Source organism: Equus caballus, chromosome 2, assembly GCF_041296265.1.
Source record: "Equus caballus isolate H_3958 breed thoroughbred chromosome 2, TB-T2T, whole genome shotgun sequence".
Lineage (NCBI taxonomy): Eukaryota > Metazoa > Chordata > Mammalia > Perissodactyla > Equidae > Equus > Equus caballus.
The window spans coordinates 53129363-53153249 of record NC_091685.1 but is presented as its reverse complement, the minus strand read 5'-3'; the positions used below and the strand labels follow the sequence as shown (position 1 = coordinate 53153249).

Sequence of the window (23887 nt, the reverse complement as noted above, 5' to 3'; positions counted from 1 at the left end):
GGAACCGAGCTGAGTCCTTCCTTGGACTGTGGCGCATGAGGAGTTTGTGCAGCCAGCAACCCCTCCTGGCATGCTCTTTGCTTCCCAGCAGCTGGAAGGACAGCCAGGGGAAGAGACACACGCTCTGCTACTGCTGCTCAGCACCTGCCCCCTGGCTGGAAGCCTCCTGGGGCAGCCCCAGACCACACAAGCAGGCCACCCTGTCCCTGTAGTGGGTCCTGCCCTGTGGCTTGAAGAGGAGCATGCAGATTGTAGCCCACAGACCACTGGAAGGATGGAGACAACGTGCAGGGCTGGTGACCACCTCAGCCCTGACCTGAATCCTTCCCTCACCCCTAATTTTAGGCTGGGTCCTGAAGCCCTTGAATCTTCTGGGGTACTCTCGCTTTGCCCCAGCTCCTCATCTCTGAAACCACAAAGTGGACACCAACTGGCAAACCCACTGCCTACCTGTGGCGTGGGTGGCTCGACTTTCTGCTTCTTCTTCTAGTTCTGTTTGTTGGTCCTGGGATAGAACATGAGCATCTCCAGCCACCTGGGGAGAGAAGAGAGGACCGAATCAGACCCCTGCTCTCAGGAACTAGGACCATTTCTTGTTGGGTGGTCCAGGCACCAGGCTCAACACCTCCGGACTGGAGGCACCCACCCAGTGGCCAGGCCTTTGTACACCCGAGCAGGGCAGAGCACTGCCCAGATTAGAGCCTGCCACTGCTGGGGCAGGAAGTGCCAGCAGCACAGCCTAGGACAAGCACTGTGCCAGGGTGGAAATGTTCACTCTCTTGATTCTGCTGATGTTTTCAAAGGGGTATAAATTGTCAAAAGGTATCAAATTATGCATTTCAAATATGGACCCTTTATTATATGTCCAGTCCGTATTAATTAGAAGAGCTATAAATAAAACAAATAAGGTGTTGGCTTGACTTCTGGCTTCTGGTCCATGATGTTAGGAGCCTGGAAGTCTCCACTCCATCCCCAAACACTAAACAGCTGAACAAACTGAAAAGGCTCCAGCTGTTCTTAGGTTCATAAGAGCAGTGAGGTCTTGGGCAAATTGCCGCCCCCAGATTGGGGAGACTCACAGGTGAACGCAGAGAATCACAACTGAGCCCCCGAGGGGACCAGTGCTGGGGCAGGGAAGCCTAACCTGTAATGGACAATCTGCAGGAGGCCCAGTGTGGACAAGTGTGGACCCTCAGAGAGTTAAAATTCCAGGAGGACCTGGTCACAGGGGCCCAAACTTTTGTGAGTTTTGCCTCCAGCAGCTGGACCTGCTTCTTACAGTGAATGTCTGAGAAAAAATATTGTGCTTCCACAGAGGAAAGAAAAAATGAACAATTTTGAAATATGCTAGAGCATTCTGTTCTTAAAAAGTCTGCTCTAAGGAGAAACTATTTTACTAGAACCTGACATGCTAAGGTTTGATCAGGGACACACCTACCTGTGGGGACTCCAGCCCACTTCAGCCATCCCGCCCTGCCTACGTGGAGGACGCAGAGCACACGTGACGTTCTCTAAGCACATGAATGTGATCTCTTCTGATGCCTCTGGGAAGGAATTGGGTCCAAAGTTACCAGAAATGAAAGGAGAATGAACATTTATTGAGTATCCACTAAACGTCAAGTAGTTTATTAAAATGTCACCCCGTCAGATCCTCTCAACGCTGCATTTATAAACACTGTACATCTTTTTCAGAGAATACATTTAGTGAGATATTAATTCTTTCAATGTCAAACAATTCTAGTTTTCATTTCTTCGAAATTATCTAATTTTGAAGTTTGATATTTCATGTACTACTCCTTCAGTTATATACTCTAAGCATTTTGTGATCACCAGAAATTGCCCAGTTTTTTTTTTTATTGTGGTAAGAACCCTTACCCTATGGTCGGCCCACTTAACCAAGTCATAAGCGCACACTGCAGTACTGGGAACTCTGGGCACAGGGCTGTGAGCAGCTCTCTAGAACTTACTCATCTTGCACGACTGAAACTTTGTGCCTGTCGGACAGCAGCTCCCTCTTTCCTCTTCCCCCAGCTCCTGGCAATCACCATTCTCCTGTTTCTGTGAGTTTCACATTTTTTTCTTCTTTTTTGGTTTGGGGGGTATTTTTCCAGTTTTAATAGGGCATCACTGCCAAATAAACGTATCTCTTTACAATGACATGATTTGATACATCGCAAAAGGTTTCCCCTCATCAGGATAAATAACACATCCGTCACCACACAGGTTTCTCTTTTCTTCTCTTTCTTTTTCTTGCGAGCATATTTAAGATCTCTCTTCGCAAATTTCAATGACACAATGCAGTGTTGTCAACTATAGTGAGTTGAACCGTTTCAGATAGCTCGCATAAGTGGAATCACACAATATTTGTCCTTCTGTGACTGGCTTATTTCACTCAGCACAATCCAGCGATCCCACTTGGGGGTATATATCCACCAGAATTGACATCAGAATCTCAAAGAGACATCTGCATTCTTGTGTTGACTGCAGCCTTGTTCACAAGAGCCAAGATATGGAAACAGCTTAGTGTCCATCGACAGATGAATAGATAAAGATAATGCCAAGAAATATTACTCAGCCTGAAAAGAGAAGGGTATTTTGCATATGCAACAACATAAAGACATTTATTTGACAAGCAACTGCAGACTTCTGTTTGGGCCAAATGGAGTGAGCCCCATGCAGCCTCTCTCTCTCAGATGACAAATGAAACTCTGGCCAGAGAACAAATAATTGCCATCTGATTTTCTAAATTCACCAAGTGAACAACTCCCAGTAACTTGAATCCTGATACTGACCAGGTCTGAGACAGGTTCTGTTGGGGTTTTTACATAAAACAATATTTATATATTACAAATGCTTTAAAAATATATGCAAAATAAATTTGAAAATATGCACCAAAATACGGGCAGAGCTTAATAAATGGTTATAAGGCAGTCCCCCTATTGACCACCACCAAGGTCATTGCCGTCCTCTGTGACATTTGTTCAGTCTTAGTTGTACAGGAGACTGCAAATTAGTACTTCCTGTGTCCCTATGTTACTGTCTCTCTAGGCATTTCATTGTGTGGAGTTCGTCAATGTCTCTGGAATGAATCATGAGAAGAATATTATTTATCGTATTATGTAAAAAATGACACTGAAATGAGTCTGACCGAGTTGGTGTGAACATTATGCAGCATTTTAAATGCCCTTTTCCCTCAGCAGTGCTATCTGGGGCAGAAAGAACAGGCAGAGCAGCTGAGGGGATTTAGAATTAGAGAGGAGCAGGAGGAAGACAAAACTTCTCCAGTAATCTTTGCAATTTAACCACCACATTGGCATTCTCACAGCATGAAATCAAATATGATTTTATGTTCATTCCAGGATTGCTAGCACATCGTTTCATAAAATGTGCAGGGTTATTGTTTCCTTTCCCATCATCTGTATTTGAGAGCCCCAACTCACCTCAAAGGTCCATACTGAATTATTCTGTGTCTTCTATTAAACAAAGGATTCTTTGATACAGTGCAGAAAAATATGTACCTTGATGAGCACGAAATTTGAAGAGAAGGAGCATCTAAAACTTAAGAGGAAAAGGAAGAATTAGAAAAAATAATTGAATTATCTGAAAAACACAAATAATATCAGCTTTCATAAGTCACTGTAAAATATGGAAATAAATGACTGACATACTACTTATAAATAGCTACTAAAATTAGGACATTTTTAGAGCTAATGCATTTATTATATATTCCATCATGAATAAGTTGGGAGGCCATAGTAATGAGCCAGGACCCCTGACCTCTGCAGGGAGCCCTCACCCAACCCCAGAAACTGTCTCAGACACTCTCAAGGCATCATGGGTCAGAATCATTCCTTCCTATAGGGAAGGTGTGGAGCCAGTGGTGAATGGAGGGATTGGGAAGCTGGATATGGGAGAAGAACCCGGGGCTCAGAGGCCCTTCAAAGAGCAGGAAAGTGCAGGGAGGAGCTCCCCCTGGTGGCTGTTGGGTGATGCTGCTTGACCCAGATCAGAGCTTTCTCTGGGCTGTGCTGTTTACCTCTGAAGGACCATGCTGATGCACACTGCCCACCATGGGCTAGAGGATCAATGAGTCCCGTTTCAGTGGGTCCAGTAACTTCATTTTCCTCTCCCTCAGTGTGTCAAGTCTCCACCGCTAGAAGCTCACAAGCTCTCTCTGCGCTTGGGGCGTCTGGCATGTGGCTCAGTGCGTCTTCATATCTGCTGTCCCCCAATTCTGTGTTCACCATCGCCCAGAGATTTCAGTCATCTAGTCTCAGCCCAGATGCCCCCTAGGGTCAAGGTGAATGTTTCTGCATATAACACGGATGGTACTTGCACCTATGCTCTGCTCAAGTGATACCGTTCCTGATGGTTTGGGTTTCATTATTTTCCTAGAATCAGAAAATGAAATTGCCCTACATCCTCTCTTCTTTTCCTCTCTCTCTATATGTAACATATAATATACAACATATATAAGATGCAACATGTAACACATAATATGCAATATGTAGCATTTCATACATTATAATGCATTTTACATACGAAGTTCTCTCCATATAATACATTACATATATTTATGTTTTTATATGTAATTTTATAATACGCATATTAGTTTAAAATAAATATAAATTCCTTACTTTATATGACTGTTTGATGTAGCTAATATATTTTTAATCAAGTTCTGTAGTGTTACTCAGTGTGAGGGCCGATAGAACAGGAACTTTACTACAATGGAACCTCCTCCCTATTTTAGGGCTCTTCTCCCATTGCTGTACTAAAAACTCTCACAGCCTGTGACTGTAATGTACTGGGCCCTAATCAAGATTTTTTTAAGAGCTCCATGGAATTATTGAGTGTTAGGTGTCTAGGATCTGAATCCAAAAGAACAGATGTTTATCCAGCACTTTCCCAACCAAGGAACCACAGGGAAGAGCAGGAGACGTTGTGGATTGACCTGAGGGAGGTGAGCACTGAATGAGATGGCATTGAATGTGGAGATCGCTGTGGGTGGTATTGATGGATACCTGCGCAGTATTGTCATCCAGTCCGTGAACATGGCTGCCCTTTCACTTATTTAAATTCGTTTTTTTCAGTAATGTTTGTATTTTTCAGTTTACAGCGTTTTCTATTTTATTATTTTTGATGCTTTTGGAAATGGAACTGCTTTCTTAATATCCTCTTAATCTTGTTCTTTGTTGTTAATTAGAAAACCAACTGATTTTTGTAGAGTATTACTACCCTTAAGTCCCGTAGGAGATACCAAATAGAACCCATTAGGGGTTATGATAGGAGTTGGTTTTCCTATCTTGAAACAGTAGGATAACAAGTATTGAGGCAGGTGGGAATATGAAAATGAAGCACTGCCATCCGTGAGCAGTACAATGAGTAACCCTGGATCCACCTCTAAAGGCATTGAGGAAAAGTAGGGATTTTCCTGAAGGTTTAGTGGAGGCCAGAGAATAGCTATCACAAAGCACACCTGAGAGCAAAGCTTCTTCAAAATCCCCTTCGAGTAGCTCTGTCTTCCTAGATTTCCATTCCTTTTGGCAACTGCCCCAACTCTCTCTTCTCCCTCTCTGCTCGTTTTCCCCAGTCAAGCTCATTTCTCTCTGCATCTTTCTTCTCCAAACCCCCTCAGCTTGCATATCCACCCAGTGATAAATACCAAGCCCCACCTCGTGGTCATCCACTCCTCTGCAGCTTCTCAAGGTTGCCCCAGGACTCTGAAGCACCAGCATTCTTTCCATCTAGCATCACTTTGGAACGTGGTTAGTGACGTAACTCATCGGTGAACAACATGGGCTCTAAATTCTGACTTCATCTTCGCAAACCGGGTGACCTCAAACAAACGATATCCTTCCTCTGGAGCTGTTTTCCAATCTATAAAATAAGGATAATATAAGTACGTGGCCAGCATGATTGCCGTGAGTATTAAATGCGATGATGCCTGCAAAATGCCGGTCTGTAGTGACTGTGCAGTAACTGTTAGCCATCAGTACTATTATTCATCTGCTGGAAAATTCTATGAGGTCAGTAGGGCAGTGGTTCCTGTTTTGATATGAACAAAGCAAGGACCCCAGTGGTGAATTGATTTGCTCAAGGTTGTACAAGACAGGCAGCCAAGCCAGAGGTCAAATCCCATCCCTTGAGTCCAGAGCCTTTGGATTTCTGCCCAATTTCTTAAGGTCAAGACCTGACAAGCAAGTGCTGGTGAATGGGGTCCCCCACAGCTTGGATGCTGTTTAAGAATTCTGAGGAGAGGCGATACCCCTTCCTGGCTTCAGTTTTCAGTGCCAACATTAAATTATGATGATGTATGACATGAGATTGTGTCCCCTGCTGGCCCCTGAAAGTTGCATTTCTTCTGAGGGCGACTACAGAGGATCCATTTTGCTGTTCTCAGTAGGTCTGGAGTGACCTACTCTAGTCCCTCTGCTTGGGACACAAAGCTCATTGCCCTCATGAGCCATTTCTCACAGCAGCCACTCAGGGACTTCCTACATACTTCTAGTTTGCCTGGATGGTGCCCCCCATTGGGGTGTCATCACTTCATTAAAATACAGAATTAAAGTTTGTCACTGGACACCCAGCCAGCTGTCAGGATCCCCCCCTCCTCCTGCCAATGTCACACACTTGGTACTTCCTAGTACAGTGTGGTGTTTAGGGAATTCTGGAGTCAGACAGATATGAGTTCAAGGTCTAGGTGTGACACTAAATGTGGACTTGGTTCAATTTTTCAGCCTCTCTGAATCTCCATTTCTTCATCAGTAAAATGGGTATTTGGATAATGAAAAGCAGGCAGTTAATACTTCCTCAGACTCTGGTAGTTCATGAGATTGTGTCAGTGAGCTATGACTACACTAATGTCACATAACAGATAACCATATACCTTAGGGGCACATGACAATCAGCAATCCACAGAAGAACAAATGTAAGTAGCCAACCCAAATGTGGACAGACTTCCCTGCATTAGTAAACAAAGCATGTCCAATTAAAGAAAACCCAAGATACCATTTTTCATCTATACTTAATGGGAACTCTTTAAAAGATAGACTTTACTTTTTAGAACAGTTTTGAGATTGATAGAAAATTTAAGAAAGACAGCACAGAGAGTTCCCATACACCTCTGTTCTGGTTTGCTATTACTAGCATCTTACCTCAATCGGGGATATTGGTTACAACAGATGAAATTATACAGGTTCATTGTTATTAACTAGATGTATGACTGTTGATGCTGACCTTGATCGCCTGGCTAAGGTAGTGCTTGTCTGTTTTCTCCACTGCAAAGTTACTGCCCCCTCTTTCCATACTGTGCATTTTAGGAAGGAATTCCATGCACAGGTCTCTCCCTGGTTGATGCCCCCTCAGCTCTCAGGATCAGGGCAGAAAAAGGAAGATGTGCACAGCTGACTCTCTCCCAGTTCAGGCCTCATCCTGATGCAGTACCACGTGACCTATATAGTGAGGGGTATGTCTTCAATAGCAAATATTTACTGAATACCTACCTGGTGTTGAGTCTGGTGGTTGGCAGTGGAATGCCAGGCTGTGCTAGACAGCCTCATCCCTGCTCAGGGAGCTTGCCCTGAAGTAGGAACATTAGGGTGGGAGGCATACATGGGGCCATCCTTCCCCAACTTCACCACTGGAGACAGGGAGGCCAGAGAGGACACTGCTGCACTCATGGGTCTGTGATGGGATGAGCGTTGGTGGGATGATAGGAGAGCAGGGAATCAGAGGCAACACGAGAGCTGAGGGCACCTGGGAATGACGTGAAGAGTCCTCGGGTTTAGGCAAAGATGTAGAAAAGTCCATGAAACGATATAAACAGAGGAGGATGGAGATAAACAACATGACCTGGGAGAAGTGAACTACCAGGGAAATGAGATTAGAATTCAGGAATTACGAGACCCTGGCAGGGCAAGTGCCTTAGGAATCCCAGAAGATGTGCTTTGGTTTGTCAGGTGGAGGGGCTTGGTCATCGGTTGAATGTGATCTACTGAGGCTGCTGGAAAGGAAGACAGGGAGAGGCCACATGTCAGCAGGGTGAGAAGTGAAGTGTGGGTGAGAGAGTTGACAGAGGGAGGACAGATTCCCCTCCAGGAAACCTTGCATGGGAAGTGTAAGATGGAGGAGTCCAAATCTGGATGTCCTTCACTGTGTGTCATAAAAATAGAATAATGTTAATTTGTAGATTTTTGTCACAGGAGAAGATAAATTCAAAGCTTATAGATTGATTACCCTTTAAAACATTAACTGTTTATGTCCAACAAAGAAAATTTGCTTCTTTGGCCCCAGCTTGGTGCCATAAAAGTACTATACTCAAAAACATTCTTTACCACCTTACTGGTCTCCTCAGTAAGATGAGTTGAATAACATTTGGACTCAAGTTTAGACTCTAGTGTGTGAGATTCATGTGTTTAACTTTGTGAAAATTGGTCTCTGACACGTTGGGAGCTTATTTCCTGAGATGTCTGAGAGGATCCTTCCATGTAATCTACTGACCCTGTGGTGACTGAGGACTGGAATCTTCAAGCTCAGGAATTACTGTTCTTGAGCCCTGAGGTGATTCCCAGGAGCTACGAAAACTTTCCTTGTCTGACCCTGTATTTTTCTAGAAATTCACCACCCCCACACACTTTTTTGTTACAAGGGGCTGAAAATGATTTCGGGGGCATTAGCTGACTGGTGTCTATGTGATGAGAACATAACGGAGGTAGTAGAATTTTGGAGAAAGTGTTCTTCGTGGGATATTACAGGAAGGAAAGGAAAGGAAAGGGTCGAGTATGATTATGGAGACTCTAATCTTCAGTGACTGAAAGCATTGCAGACAGGGAGCTGGGTGGACCCACGCCACGTGGGGCCTCGGCGTCATTCTGCAGTTGTGCCTTTTTGTAAGTCACTATCACTCTCACTGGCTTGGATTCAACAGGTTGCTTGGTTGACACTCCTGAAATGAAAAACCAACGATTGTCTTAGTATAAGCATATTCTCAGATACTAGACTCATCTCATTGCGATGAAATGGATTTTCCTAAAGACTTCCTCAGAGCATTGAGGTAAATGTCTGAAACCAAGAAATGTCAAAAATAGGAAGGGGCTCATGATACAGGCCCCCAGGTTCTGAATCTAAACTCTACCTTCTAGAATGGACTCCTGCCCGTTAGCTGTGATTAGCGAGGCGCCAATAATACCAGCTCTAGCATCAGGGGCACTTCTACTAGCTTTCTTAAATACTTTTTCACAAATTTATTTTACATCCATTATCTTACTTAATCTTTACAACACTCCTAAGATTTAAACATTATTACCCCCCACAGTTTGGAGATGAAGAAACTGAAAACAAGCTAGAATAATTGGCCAAAGATCAAACAGCCAGGAAACGGTAGCACAGGAGTCTGCAGTACTCTGAAAGTTTGTCTGACATCAAGTCAGCTCCTTTTTTCTCAATGATGCTGCTCCTCTTAATCTGTTTCAAAGAGCACTGGAATTCCTCTGTGCTTCAGGGACCACTGAGCAGCAGCACCTCGGGGCCCTCACTCTGGTTTCAACCAGAGGACGTCTATTATACACATAATAGATTTGAAGTTTTGTTTGAAAAAGTTCCCAGACACTCTATTATCCCATGATGTCTCCTAAAGCTGTTATGAGCTGCACCAGCAACTTCTTGAAGTCAGAGACCTCGACTTCTTCTTTCTTTGGTCTCACAACAGTGTGCAACCCTGCCTGACCTGTGAGCCAGCCTGTGGAAGGAGGAGCAGATGGGAATCACTGCCCTTGGGATTCGCTCTGGGATCCCCCATCTAGGTATCTCCCATGACCCCTGGCGGCCTCGCTGCCTGTTTCTCACCGAAGTCAGTCGAAGGATCTGCAGCCTTCTCGCTGCCATCACAATGCATGGAGCTCTCCCCCAGGAGGGAAGCAATGTCTTCTCCGAAGTCAGTCGAAGGATCTGCAGCCTTCTCGCTGCCATCACAATGCATGGAGCTCTCCCCCAGGAGGGAAGCAATGTCTTCTCCGAGGTCAGTCGAAGGATCTGCAGCCTTCTCGCTGCCATCACAATGCATGGAGCTCTCCCCCAGGGGGGAAGCAATGTCTTCTCCGAAGTCAGTCGAAGGATCTGCAGCCTTCTCGCTGCCATCACAATGCATGGAGCTCTCCCCCAGGAGGGAAGCAATGTCTTCTCCAAAGATCTGGAGGCAATTCTCAATCAAAAATTGCACAAGAGAAATCTGCAACACAAAAGGGTAAAAACGGGGTGTTCTTTTTCATATGGCATAGTTATAAATCACATTTCATACATGAATCTTGGCTCTAACAAAAATTGTGAAAGAATACTAAGAAAAATTCAGAGAACCAGTTTTCTCTAAGAACGAACTGTGATACTTTCGTGAGTACTTTGGGCACAGGTTTTAAAATACTTTTCATCAGTGGACTAAAGGCATAATTTGTGGTCTAGTTTAAAAGCTAACATTTTTATATCAATGGTTACATCTTGAAAACAAAGGCAATTTTCAAATGTAACCCACATAGGATGTTTGGGGGAAGATGTATAGTCTCTTATGAAATTTTATCTATTCATTTTCATTAAACATTTTTTCCAGTTTTGTTGAGATATAATAGACATATCACATCTTAGGAAAATTTATAAAGCACCCAATAGACACGGATACGTGAAATTCATTTGTAAGTTTAGGTGCTGCTTAAACTTGGGCAGCAGAGATTTCTGTGTGTCTTTGTGAGGGAAGAAAGCAGCTGGAGAGACACCATTCAGTTTGTCTGGCTGCAGCCCCTCTTCTTGCATTGCCTGCCCCACCCTTACTTTCTGGGAAACTCTCTTGGGAAACAGCTATGATCTTATTGGGCATGTTGTAGCTCTGATAGGATGTTCTGGAATCTTTTACTAGTTTCCTCACCCTATTTCAGAGGCAAAATAGTAGCCAAGTATTTTTCTGAATGAGCCACAGCTTGCAGAGGAAGGCCAAAGTGTGTGGAGCCATGGGTGCTCATATTGCCCAAGCTGCCTAGGATGTGCCAGTAATGACCAGAGGATCTGGGTGTTGTCGCCATTGTGTGATGAAGAAACCATGGCTTGGAAACTTTGCCCAGGGTTACACATCCCTCAGTGATTAGGCTGAGAGTTGAACCTTGGCTTGTCACACTCCAAAGCCCAGGTTCTTTTCTGTCATATCGGGCCACTCCTCTCTCTGCTGTTCAGTCGGTCCAGAGTTTAGTCTCATGGACAGAAAGGGAGGAGAGACTCAACTGCTCACAGTTCCCCCTTAACAACCCTCCTTCTCATCCCCACAGAGGAGGATAAATGACTCTGCCACTCAACGGATACACTTTCAAAAACTGGTCTGTCAGAGTTAACACCGTCCATTTTGGGTTCCAAGTGGGGACTCTGACCCCTAGGGCACGCAAATGAGAGCTTTCATTACCTTTCTTGTGATGTCACTTTCTAATTCTGCGCTGCAGGCATTGGGCAAACAAAGAATGCTTGGGGCTATGCAGGTGGCTAAGTTGTAAGCTGTCATCTGATTGACAGAAGAATGCTGCTGAATGTTGTGCAGCACTCCAAAAAGATAGCGCAGGAGCTCTGCATTGGCTCTGGGCAGCTCATCCAAAAGCCTAAAGACACAAAAATGGACCTTTAAAGACAGCACGTCATTTTGCTCAGGAAGTTGGAAATACAGAGAAAGGGAACAGAGGACTTCTTTGTAGAGCAGGCACAAAGCCCAGTGAACATGCATGAGAATGCAGAAATGGCCCTCCTAAACATGCTGCCTGAAATATTTCCCTGAAATGCCTAGAACGTGTTCTCATTTGGGCACATCTTATTAACATCGAATTTAATCTAAATATATTTTAAAACTCTGAAACATTGCAGAAACTCTTCAATTAAAGTTCACAAAAGCTCATTGATTAAATTAAACAGCGATGAAATTTCAAAGGCTCCCTTTGTTTTGAAGGTAGCAATATAGGAACACTGTCTCAGGGTAAGAGCCCAGCAAAGTTCCAGGCAAAAATGTTTCATTGAGTTCAGTTCTTGAACCAGATAAGAACTTCTCTGGCTAGTTAAGTGTTTGACAAAGGTAAGACCATATCCCTGGCAGATTGGTCCTTTAGCATCTCTCTTGGACCAAAGGATTTCATCTGCTCTCAGTTTCATATTGTCAAATAAAAATGGCAAGTAATAGGATATATTGGAATATATGAGGAAGCCATTTTGGTGTAAACCTAATTCGGGCCTGACCTTGTCTTTCCAAAAGGGCCTGACCGAGGCCGTTGAGCATGCATTGTATATCTGCTTTAGAGATTCCCTATGGCAAGAGCAAAAGGCCCTTGAGATAAAGGTGCAACTTCCCTCCCCCTGCCAACGTTGGTGTCTCCTTAAGGATTAAGCATCTTTCCTTAGGCTAGAAGCTGATTGCTGCACTCACCTGTGAGTGCCCAGCTTGAGACAATAGACTTGCCTCCTGCTGCGCCCTTGGAGATAGCAGACCCACTACCTGCTGTGTCCATCAAGTGCTGTGCCGACAGGGCACTCTTGTGACTATTGTGGGAGGGACATTTCAATCATGTGAAACACCCTCTTTGAGGGTATATAACCACCCTATGTACCCCCACTTCTTTGGAGTGCTCTGTTCCTTTGTGGAAAGACCTCCCGGGTTATAATCCTAAAATTTAAGCTCAGAATAAACTCACCCAAATTTTCATTTATTGATTGGTTATGGATTATTTTCGTCGACAACATATTCAGAAGGTATAATATGGTCAAGGATTCCTTATTAACAAGACTAGGAGAAGAACAAGAACTCAATAAGAGCAGTAAGGCATGCCACTATTTTTGAACTGGCCTCCGTGGGAGTGGTCAAATCAAACTCTTTGGCATTGGTCATTATTTTAGTGGACAAAGCTGTAAAGTATAAGCTAATATTTTCCTAAGAGTATGTTGATTGTACTTTGGAGGTGTGCCCCAGTAGAGTAATCATGGCATCGTTACCTCTGAGTGGCAGCGATTTTCTCCTCCTCGTTCTCTCCATCAGTTATACTGACCCATTTAGCATAGAGGTCAGATGTAAAGACGCTCCCTGGGATGTTTCGAAGAAAATCCTTACACACATCAAAAGAAGAGTATTATTCTTATGGCAAATACATATTGGACAAATTACAGGGAAAACATGGAGTTGAAAAGTTGAGTTTCTGTCCCCACTTCCTTCTCAGGCTCCCCACACTGTGACCCACGCAGCGCTCAGCTCCACCTCTCCACTGACTTGCACACCCTGAAGTGGGTGCTTGGACTTCTAAAACTTAGAACCATCAAAGCAGAGTGGGCCACAGTGGGAGCGAAGAGAAAGCCCCCTTCTATCACCTGGAACTTCCTCTTGGTGTCCATTTTAGTAAACTAGTAGAAACTGACAAGGTCCGGTGAGACGTCATCCTCAATCCCGCTAGTTTCTTGAGAAGAAATACCCATCCCCGTTTGAGACACAGTGCTTGCTCTTAACTCAAGCAAGAGAAGTTCTGAAACAAACCAAACGCGCACACCCTCGTGCTCTCGCACACATATTAAGAGAGAACTGAGCCTTCTGACTTGAGGTATGTGTGCTCCTTGGGAGAACACTGTGTCACAATAGCCTCGTTCATCCTGGTTTTAACTGTGTGAACGTTCGATCCTGCAGACTGGGAAGCAGCAGACATTGGAAATATATTAAAATCCCCAATGGGTAACATTGTGTTACCCCTTACAGTCTGTGAGTGGGACATACAGATCCTTCCAAAAGAAGAAACTTACTAAAAACTTAGATACATCACAACTTCAGGCCTCTGAGTATCAGGGCTACAGACGCACAAATGTCAGCTTCCTAAGTGGAGGCCTGGAACATCTGTCACTTTAGAGGGCTGAGGAACAAGTTTAACATCGTAGAATTGGGCCTATTAAAATTTACGAAGCTTTAATGTTTGTGCAAGACTGAGGGGAAGTTGTCACATTGTCTTGCTAGCTTCCAAGCACACCTAGCATCCATTGTTCTCACTCAGCAGCACATGCCTTCTCTTAGTGGTGGCTTGCTCGAGAAGTGCCTCAGGGCAACTATCCTAATTAGAATCTAATGATGGTTCACTCATGCTAATCCCTATTGAGCTGCTGTTAGTGCCAGGCACTATTGTGAGCACTGGGGACAGAGCAGAGAAGCCAATGGACAGAGTCCCAGTCCTCTCACTTTGACTATGTTGACTGGTGTGTGGTACCCATGGTATTGTAGCTAGCCATGGTAGTTAGTGCTTTTCACCGTGTTTCCTATGGAGTGCTTCCAATATATTTGGAGGGAGGAAGCAGTCCAACTCTGGCCGGCTCTTCGAGTCTGGGAGCGTGCAGGAGGGCCCTTGCCTCATGCGTACCACACTACATGCACTCGGAGCATGTGTCTCCTCTCTGTTTCCTGAACCCTGTTCTGTGGGAGCCCATTGGTGAGGCTGAGTGTGGTGAAGCCAGAACATGACCCGAGCAGAATATGCCAAGGGTATTCACTGCTGGACCTCTGTTTTTAGACAGCTCAATGGCAAACTCAATGTGGTCCTGATGATGTACTCATTTCTGGTTTAGGTCAACACCCCAGTTCATTGGGCATGGTATTATCAAAGCCAAGTTGCAAAGTCTGATTCCCCACCAAGATCAGCCAATTTTAGGAATGTCTAAGAACTATACCCATGAGTGGCCACCCCCTTGCTAGTCTGTACTTATAACAGAAAGATAGGCAAGACTCTGCTGATGGGCAACTCTAACTCTTGCTGGAAAATCAGTTCCAGGTGGGCACCTCACAGAAGGCAACACTCAACTTGCTATTTGCATGCCTAGAGTATATTTCTAATCATCCCAGTGTCACAGTAGTCGACTCTAAGCCACTTCTGAACTGTCCCTATTTATGACAGAGCTGAACAATCATGGGGAACAAGGAAAGACCAAATGGAATCTCGATTGTAAGAGAATTTTAATAACCTATTGTAGTCATTTCTACTTATGACATTATAGCAGCTTTAGAGCTGTGAACAAATACCAAGATGGATTGAGTCAATTCTTTCCCTGTTCTATGATTCCCTTCATAGAAACATAACTGGATATTTGTGATTTAGCGGTATCATTTAAAAACCTTTTTTGTATAAATCTATTGAATTTTCAGAATTCCAAACAAATTTTCGTTGCTGCACCTACTTTAAAAGTCAGATTTATAAGAAGAAGCATGTGGTAGGAGCTTGTTACTGTGTGACCATAATCGTGGATGGTGGGTTAAGCTTAACAAACATTAATAAAGGATGCCAAATTTGGTAAGGGTGAAAGAAGGCAAAAAATAGTGAAGTCACCCCTACACTACTTTTAAATTAAAAGAGACAGGCGAAAGAAGGATGAGGAAGTGAACGGAGCTTTTTGTCACTCATTGAGCATTTTTTGATTCATTGAATGACAAATGTTGGCTTACTGACTACGGTCAACCTCTCTATCTATTTTCAAATGTTTCATACGAATTTTCTTTTGTAAACTTTGCTTTCATTAGGACAATGGTGAAGAAGTCATCAAAAACAGGATGTTTGTTCTGGTAAACGTTCTGTATATCTAAGTGTGTGTTTAGAATTTTTATTATTATTATTCTGGGATAACGTTCAGGAATGAAGAAGGAGAAGGTAGTGTGTGATGAAAAAGGAAAGTATATCTAACATTTGGGGCTTTTAACACCCAAACTAACGCCCTTAAATTTGGACTTCGTGAAGTGTTTTTCAGTTTCTCAATCTATTATGCCTATTATGGTTCCTGGGCAATCACGGTGAAGGAAATTGATCATGTACCTTCAGAGTTACGCTGTGTGTGGATAATGCTAGAAGTTTCCCTACCTTTAAGACACATGCGACCACAAGAACAGATTCACAGTCCAGGTTCACTTTGTCCCCAGCATTTAATGTCTCCTTTAGGGCTCTGCATAATTTCATATTGGCCGATTTTCTGAATATGCCCTCTGTGAGCGGCCCTTTTTGCTTGAGAAAGCAAAGCATATCCTATAGGGAAGAAGAGAAAGGAAAAATCAATGGCACCTCGTATCCAGGAGCCCAGAGCACCAGCTCCCCCATTGTCGGAGCTGGGGTAAGCGAGGTGCAGTGCTGGGGGCGGGGGCATGCAAGCAAACGTAGAATTTTTTTCTCAGTGTCTCTATTTTCTACCCAACCATCCCTTCTACATTCATATGCTGAAGCATTTCAAACAGTTGTTAAGTCAGATTTTCCTTTTCAGTGAACTGACACTTTTGAATCAAACTTCCCTGCTTCCAGGCCTTTGTGGAATCACCCGCTCCTACTCCACCAATCTTTCCTCATCGTGCCCTAATATAGCTGCTCTTCCCCAGCTATGGAAATCTTCATGCCATACCCATGTCCCATTGTTCGTTCCCCTTTAAGGGGCTGCGTACCCCATTTCTACTTCCTGGATTGCTTTCCCTCTTTTAAAATCGGGCTCTCCAAACCCCTCTCCTCCTCCTCTAATTACATCCCCTTCTCATCACTCTTTCCTTTCCTTTTGCTGCATCTTCATGTCCTCTGCTTGTGGTGCAGAAAGGCTCTAGGTATTGGAGTCAGGTAATCCAAGGGACCCGAATCCTATGATGCTACATCTTGGCTGTGTGGCCTTGGGCACAGTGTACACTTTAGTGAGGTTACTTTTTTTTTCTCGTTTGTGAAGTGGGAATAATGATAATCATAGCTACCCCCTAAATTTGCTGTGAAACTTGCAAGGACTGAGGTAGTAGGAGCATGGGACTGGCATGACACATTTCTTCATCGTTAGCCTAAAATTCCCTAGATCTGGTAGAGTGCTTGGAGAGATACTGGACACTCAATAAATGTTGACACTGACAATTCCATACACCAATTTGAGTTAACACAGGCCAAATTCTGTGGCTGTCACTTGACACATTCTATTTGGATGAAAGGATCCACATATGCCAGAGGCTGAGTCTGTATGCTTCAGCACTGGAAATACAGGTCAAAATCACCTGAGAGATTCTGAGGAGTGAGATTGAGTAGACTCAGCTGAAGGAGGCTGAAGACTACTGTGGAGTTCAGAGAAGATGAGACGGGGTGGACTCTCGGAGACTCATCCACATGGAGCCCATTTGCATTGATCTGAGCAGGCATATGTGGCTCTTTGCTGAAACCTATGGAATGGACATGGGTATCTTTTCTTTGTCGTGTTTGCTTTATGACTCAGCAGTACCTAAATCAGATTTTATTCTTTGACGTAATATTAGCAAAGCTTTTCCCCCAAAGCCAGCGGCTGTCTAAAGATTTCTCCGTTTAGGGATAGATTTAAACGAGACACTTGACCTCTCAGAGTTCTCCCTCCTCAGGAAAGCCACAGAAGACCAAAATGAGACCCACCAGAAGAGAAGGGGGCAGGCTGTCGCGTTCGCACACATTCCCGAGGCTGACGCCGAAGAGCTGCCCTGGCTTTGGGGATGGTGGTGTCACGTGCAGAAGGTCCTGGCAGGCGCTGGAGCCACGCCGGAAGGCCCAGTTGCCCATAAAATTAATTCTCACTGACTTCTGGCCTGAATCCAAAGAAGAAGTGAGATTATCAGCAGTAGTTAGTTTAATTTACTTACGGCACATTCATTGCGATGGCAAGAAGAAAGAGGAACTGAGTCAGCTTTTGCACAGAATTTCCCACGTTTGGAAATTGGCCAACTGCATCCTTGTGGTGTTAATGTGCTCTTCTTCCCCTCATCCTGCAAACCTAGAGGCTTGCTCAGACTCGGGGTCACTTCTTCCAGGGGAAATGCTTCCTAGGCAGTGCTCTCTCCTATGAGACACTTCACTTGTACTTGTCCATGTTTTCTGATGTTTAGTATGAACAGTGGATTCAGGTGACAGATCGCATTTCGAAAGCTAACCAGGTTTGGTTTTCAAATCAAGCAGAGTTTGGCAATCATCTACTTTCATAGTAAGTCTCCTCCCACTCTTAGATTCCCTGTTTGCTTTCTGAACGCCCAACCATGGTCAACTTTCTTTCAGCAAAAGGATCTGCCTTTCAAGACACAACCTGCCTGATCCCACTTCTCAGCCGGCCTCTGGCCTCTGCTCTGGGGGCCACAACGCTCAGGCAGCTCCATGATGACTATCAGCAGTCAGGGTCCTTGGGAAGTAGTCATTAAATGCTGGCTATGTGTTAAGATTCCAGGTGGCCGTGTTTCTTCGGACACCCCACAAAGCTACCCAGAGATGATTTTTAACTACCCAACAGCCCCTGTCAAAAGAATGCTTTTCAAAGGAAAGGTGATCAGCAAGGAAAAGCTGAGTTCCAAGTCTCTACTGCTCAGCTATGAATGTTTACCTAAGAAGGTACCTTAACATTTGTTTAAATCACATGTTTATACCGAATACTAAAAATGTCAACAGAGGAGCCAAGTTGTAGGAGGATAAACAGTGAAGCAACATTTCACCAAGTAGCCTTCAACGTCCAACCACTCGGCCTTCCTGGGAAGGAGTGAGTGCATCTCCATGTCCACTCACGTGGATGCAGTGCTCCTGGGGCTGGACCAGAGAGAGCAGGATCCGAGAAACAGAAGGCTCCTGGTTCTGCCGCTTAGTCGGATAAGCTTACTCAAAACTCTTTGAGCTTTGGTTTGGTCAACTTTAATGTAAATGATGCTACCTACACCTCTTTGGACTAAATACTAGAAGGTCCCACTCAGCATAAGGCATGGCTCATAGCAGCCTTGATAAATCTCATCTCCCTCACTCAGAGGGCCTAAGGAGGCCTAGACATCTGTCTCCTCCCCCCAAAGCAGACCCCACCCCCATTCTCCATTTGATTTCACTGCCTCCAGAAGGTAGCAGTCATGAAGGAATGCCACCACTCCCCTAACTAAGGCTTCTTCCTGCCTGGCATTTGATACCCCTACCATTTTAAAAAGAGAGAAGAAAGCCAATACATTCTTAACTCCAGGAGAAGATTTCTATATGTCTGCACGTACAAATGTTTGTCTCAGATACATGTTAAAATATAGGTTGAGTTGTTGTATGCAACCTGGTTTTCCTACTCTTAACCTGATTTTATTATTTCTAAAACTATCCAAATGTATTCCATTATTCAGCTTAAACAAGAATGCTCTGAAGAAGAGTGCTCTATCCCTTGATACAAAGCTACACATTCAGCTACTCTATGAGCATAGACAGAAAGTATAGACAGTGAGCTAACATCTGTTGCCAATCTCCTTTCTGCTTGAGGAAGAGTGGCCCTGAGCTGACATCTGTGCCTATCTTCCTATATTTTGTATGTGGGTCGCCTCCACTGCTTGGCTTGATGAGTGGTGTAGGTCAGCACCTGGGATCCAAACCCACAAACCCTGGGCCACCTAAGTGGAGCGCACTGAACTTAACCACTACACCACCGGGCTGGCCCCCAAAACCTAGCTAGTTTTAAACAGTCCTGGCAAGATTTAGGTTAGTGTTTCCTCATGCTCCAATTAGGGTGTGTGTATTAAAAAATAAATTTTTTGAAACTTTATCCTTCTAAAATAACAATCATAATAAAAATGCTTTGAAGTAGAAATTCTATTCTGGCTCAAATACTTCCCAAATAAATAAAATGTCTTCTTCAGAGAAAGAAATATCAATGGGAGAATATTGGAGTGGTAGGGGGAAAAAATGACAAGAAGGAAGATAAAAAAGCCCTGACCGTAAACATTCAGTCTAGTTTTGGTCTCGCCCTGGGTCTGAAGCAGACGTGGAAAGCGAGCTTGCTGTGGGAACAGACTTGAGAGTCCAGTTCTCTCTGGAATCCCAAGGCCACTTCAGCCGAAGCCCAGAAGAGAGTCCAGTTCAATTCCATAACTCTTCGCTCCACTGGAGTTTTTGATTCCAGGTGTGTCTAAGACATGTGGTCATTTGGTCCCCTCCCGTGACAGACCGAGATACTGGACAAATCCCTGAGATTGGGAAGGCACGTTCTCGGGTTGTAGAAGCACGTGCTCTGAGAAGACACATGGATGTGCAGACACAGAACTATATGGCAACAGTGCTCTGGGGATACAGAGAAGGGAGCAACTGTCTACCTAGAAGAATTAAAAAAGAAAAAAAACCTTCCTAGAATTGAGCTGGGTCTTGATTTCAGACCTTTGGAGTTTCTCTAAGCTTGATTCTGGGCGGGTACTGGGTTCCTGTCCACCCACACATGGAAAATCAGCTCTGTGTCACGCGTTTGGGAAGTGGAGACATGAGCCAAGAGAAGGCGCTTGCCGGAGGGGAGGGGCTCACCTTTCCTCTGCTGGTTCCTGGCTGGGTGCCTTGGCTTCAGGATGAATTGGCCTTGCGTTTCTGGGGACTCCTGGAATGTGGAGCCCTCTGGTCCCTGTGGCAGGAGCCCAGTGGCTGGACGATGGCTCATTTTAATTATGTAGGGATGCTCATGTCCTGTACAGAGAAAAATCTAACTATGCATCAGGATGATGGTGATGGATTAGGATCAAACCTCCTTACTGTGAGCGTGTGGGCCACACCAGTGTGTGCTGCCATTCTCCCGCAGCTTCTGGATGAAGAAGGCTGTGCTCCCGAGCGAGCGCCACGTGCACCCTCACGGGCGACACCTTGCAAAAAGCAGGTGCCCAAGCAAAAGAGTTTAAAAAGGAAAGAGAAAAAGATTTTTAACCACGTTGCTTTTTTTGGAATGCATAGATCCGTAAGTGCATTGCACAATGTTGACTTTTGCTGTGTTTCCCTCCGAGAATATTTAATGCCTTCTAGTTTCTGCCTTGACACTAACTAGATCTGTACATCTGAGGCAAATTACTTGACCTCTCTGAGCCTGACATTCATCCTTTTAAATGCTTACCCTCACACAGATTTATAAGGATCAAGGAAAATATATTAATAAACATTGGCGGTCAATGGTTTTTAAAGAATTGGACCATATATGTTCAGAATTGCTGTGATCACTGTTGTCTCACTCGTAATGTCATTTTAACACAGATTTTTTGTTTCCTTTTGTCAGTTCTAAAGACAAGGACTCCTCAAGAGCAGCAGGGCTCTGTGCCTTCAGCTGCCCTCCCACAGCTGCCCACCCTCCCAGGGCCCTGCCAGGCAGCCATCAGAGGGAAGGCTGCACGGTGTTGGAAACCCAGAAGCAAAGTGCAAAACAGTGTTTACAGAGTGGAAAACTGCCCCCAACATCACCGGGAGTTGCCTGCCATGTGATTTGTTTTGCTCTTCCATGCTTTAAATTGCTTCCTCTCCATAGAGTTCTCTGTGGAGAATTGCACTTTTCCCCAACAGTGTGGTGTGGATTTCATTCTTGAAGAATACAGGCATGCCTAGTTTTATTGTGCTTCCCTTAATTGCATTTCACAGATACTGCGCTTTTTACAAATTGAGAACTTCCGGCAACCCTATGTCAAGCAAATCGATCAGCACCATGTTTCCAACGGTGTTTGCTCGCTTTATGTCGCTGTGTCATATTTTGATAGTTCTTGCAATATTCCAGTCTTTTTCATGATTATTATAGTTGTTATGGTGATCTGTGATCAGTGTCTTTGATGGTACTATTGTAATTGTTTTGGGGCACTATGAACACTGCCCATCTAAGATGGAGACCTTAATGGATAAATGTGTGTGTGTTCTGGCCTCTCCACTGACCTGACATTCCCCTCTCTCTCCATATCCTCAGGCCTCCCTGTTCCCTGAGACATGACAATATGGAAATTAGGCCAGCTAGTAACCCTACAATGGCCTCTAAGTGTTCAATGAGAGGAAGAGTCACACACCTCTCACCTTAAATGAAAAGTGAGAAATGATTAAGCTTCCTGAGGAAGCCATGTCGAAAGCTGAGGCGGCTGAGAGCTAGTCCTCTGGCACCAGAGAGTTAGCCAAGTCATGAACACAAAAGAAAAATTCTTGAAGGAAATTCAAAGTGCTCCTGCAGTGAACACATGAATGAGAAGAAAGCAAAACAGCCTTATTGCCGACAGGGAGACAGTGTTAGTGGTCTGGATAGAAGATCAAACCAGCCACAACACTCCCTTCAGCCCAAGCTTATCCAGAGCAAGGTCCTCACTCTCTTCAATTCCGTGAAGGCTGAGAAGACCTCCTGCCAGGTCTGCGACAGAGCCTGTCCCTTCCCTTGTCTTAGTCCCTCTATTTTCCGCACTGAACAAATTTGGTGATCCAAGAATTATTATTATTCTTTTAGCTCACTTGCTCTAATAACGATTTTAGGAGAGGTGTAATCGATTTATCAATAACCTCAAGAACAATGCTAGAAAACTCGGCCTGAGAAACAGCAAAGTACCGGTGGTTTAGTCAGTGAAGACGTGAGGAGTTAACTGCGATTATCTCATCTTCCTTATGATGCTGAGAAAAGTTTCGGACACAGAGCAAGTATTAAATAAATATTTGTACTTGGATTCAGAGGTATGGCTGGATTTTTTAAGATTCTCACAAAATAGAGGCTACTTAGTAGTTAGGAACTGGAACAGAGGAATTCAAGACTGGAATATAAAAAAATAAATAGATGGGAAAAGAAATTCCAATCCAGGTTGCCATCATACCTGAGGAAGTAAGTATGTATAAGTTTTTCAAGACAGCTCTGCTTGTCAAGTAAAAAAGTAAAGAAGAAAAACTCACATTTCCCACAAACTAGACCATAAGCCGTGGAATGAAGAGATGTTATCAGTGCCTGGGATAGAGTAAGTGCTTAGTAATTATTTAATAAATGTAGGAAGGAATATTGCATAAGATTTTCACTTTTAAGGGTCTTGGAGCTTGAGACTGAGCAACCGTTCCTTGGAGACTTCAGAGTTGCAGTTTTCTACCCAATCAGCCCCCTCTGAGATGTTCCCAGACACTTACCAGTGAGTGGGCATGGGGCCTCTTTCTTGCCGGAACTGACCCACAGCTGGTAATCTTTCTCAGAGCCCTTGGAAACAAAAAGAACTATGTGTCACACTAAATCTTTCACAGCAGGTACCAGTTCCTTAGCATTTCTGCTTCCAAAAAGAAAAAATTGGGGCCAGTATAAATGCTATTTGGTCAATGGGGGTGGCTACAGTTTTTTGGAGTCAATGGCGCCGATTTCAGTAACCCCTTATCCCTCTCACAGCCTCCAATAGACCCTCCCTGATTCTTGTCCCTGTTGATGAAGGCCAAGGATCTATGGAACCACAATGCAGTCAGCCCCTCAATTTGGGCATGGCCGATAGCAAAAGAAATCACAGTTATGCCCCCTTTATTAAGGAGGAAAAGTCTAATCTTGAGAGTCCTGCCTTCTGCTATCTCCAGACTCCTTGGAGAATGTTAGCTTTTGCCTTCAAATGTCCCTGCCCAGACAAGCATGCTGTCCAGAGAGCCACACACCCTGCCATGACTGTTCCATGAAAGTAAAGCTTGAAAGGCCTCTATGGCTCAGCAACCCTGAGCTAAAGGAGGCGGAAGCCCAGGAGGCCTTGAGGAGATGGCCCAGCGAAGTCAGCACACTGACTCTGGTGCAGACGCGGGAAAGAAGCTGCAAGAACTGTAACCGAGAGAACAGGTCAGATGCAGAGCACAGCCACTCCCAGCAGAATCATTGCCAGTAATGCTGTAAAGCCTACTCGGATGGAACAAGTCAAAATTATAAAGACAGCTGAATTATTTTAAAGAGTTCTCCAAGAGAGGATAAAGCAAAAAATGTTTGAAACGGAATTGTTGGTGATTGATAGGTACCGTGCTTGCCCTTGACTCCCGATTAAAAATCAGTCTAGCCCTTCTGAAGGAGAGTCCCAGCTATGGCAGCCATCACACACACATACACAGGCACACACACGTGCCTGCACAGCTAAATCTGCTCAAAATTGTGTTGCAAATAGGAAATGAGA

At 44.3% G+C, this 23887-nt stretch overlaps 1 protein-coding gene across 1 annotated transcript in view; it reads right to left on the bottom strand.

Moving 5' to 3' along the window:
- Positions 1–2230: 2230 nt before the first annotated feature.
- Positions 2231–23887, bottom strand: part of LOC138923238 (rho GTPase-activating protein 20-like) — an 84339-nt gene continuing 62682 nt past the window's right edge. Inside the window, exons 10-20 of the mRNA XM_070261163.1 lie at positions 22884–22950; positions 20298–20453; positions 17421–17590; positions 15885–16046; positions 13003–13112; positions 11438–11627; positions 9847–10228; positions 7506–8947; positions 5676–5880; positions 3441–3558; positions 2231–2576 (exon numbers count right to left, since the gene is read on the bottom strand). Of these exons, the coding sequence (XP_070117264.1) occupies positions 8799–8947; positions 9847–10228; positions 11438–11627; positions 13003–13112; positions 15885–16046; positions 17421–17590; positions 20298–20453; positions 22884–22950 (1386 nt within the window). The 3' untranslated portion in view covers positions 2231–2576; positions 3441–3558; positions 5676–5880; positions 7506–8798. The remainder of the gene's footprint in view (positions 2577–3440; positions 3559–5675; positions 5881–7505; positions 8948–9846; positions 10229–11437; positions 11628–13002; positions 13113–15884; positions 16047–17420; positions 17591–20297; positions 20454–22883; positions 22951–23887) is intronic.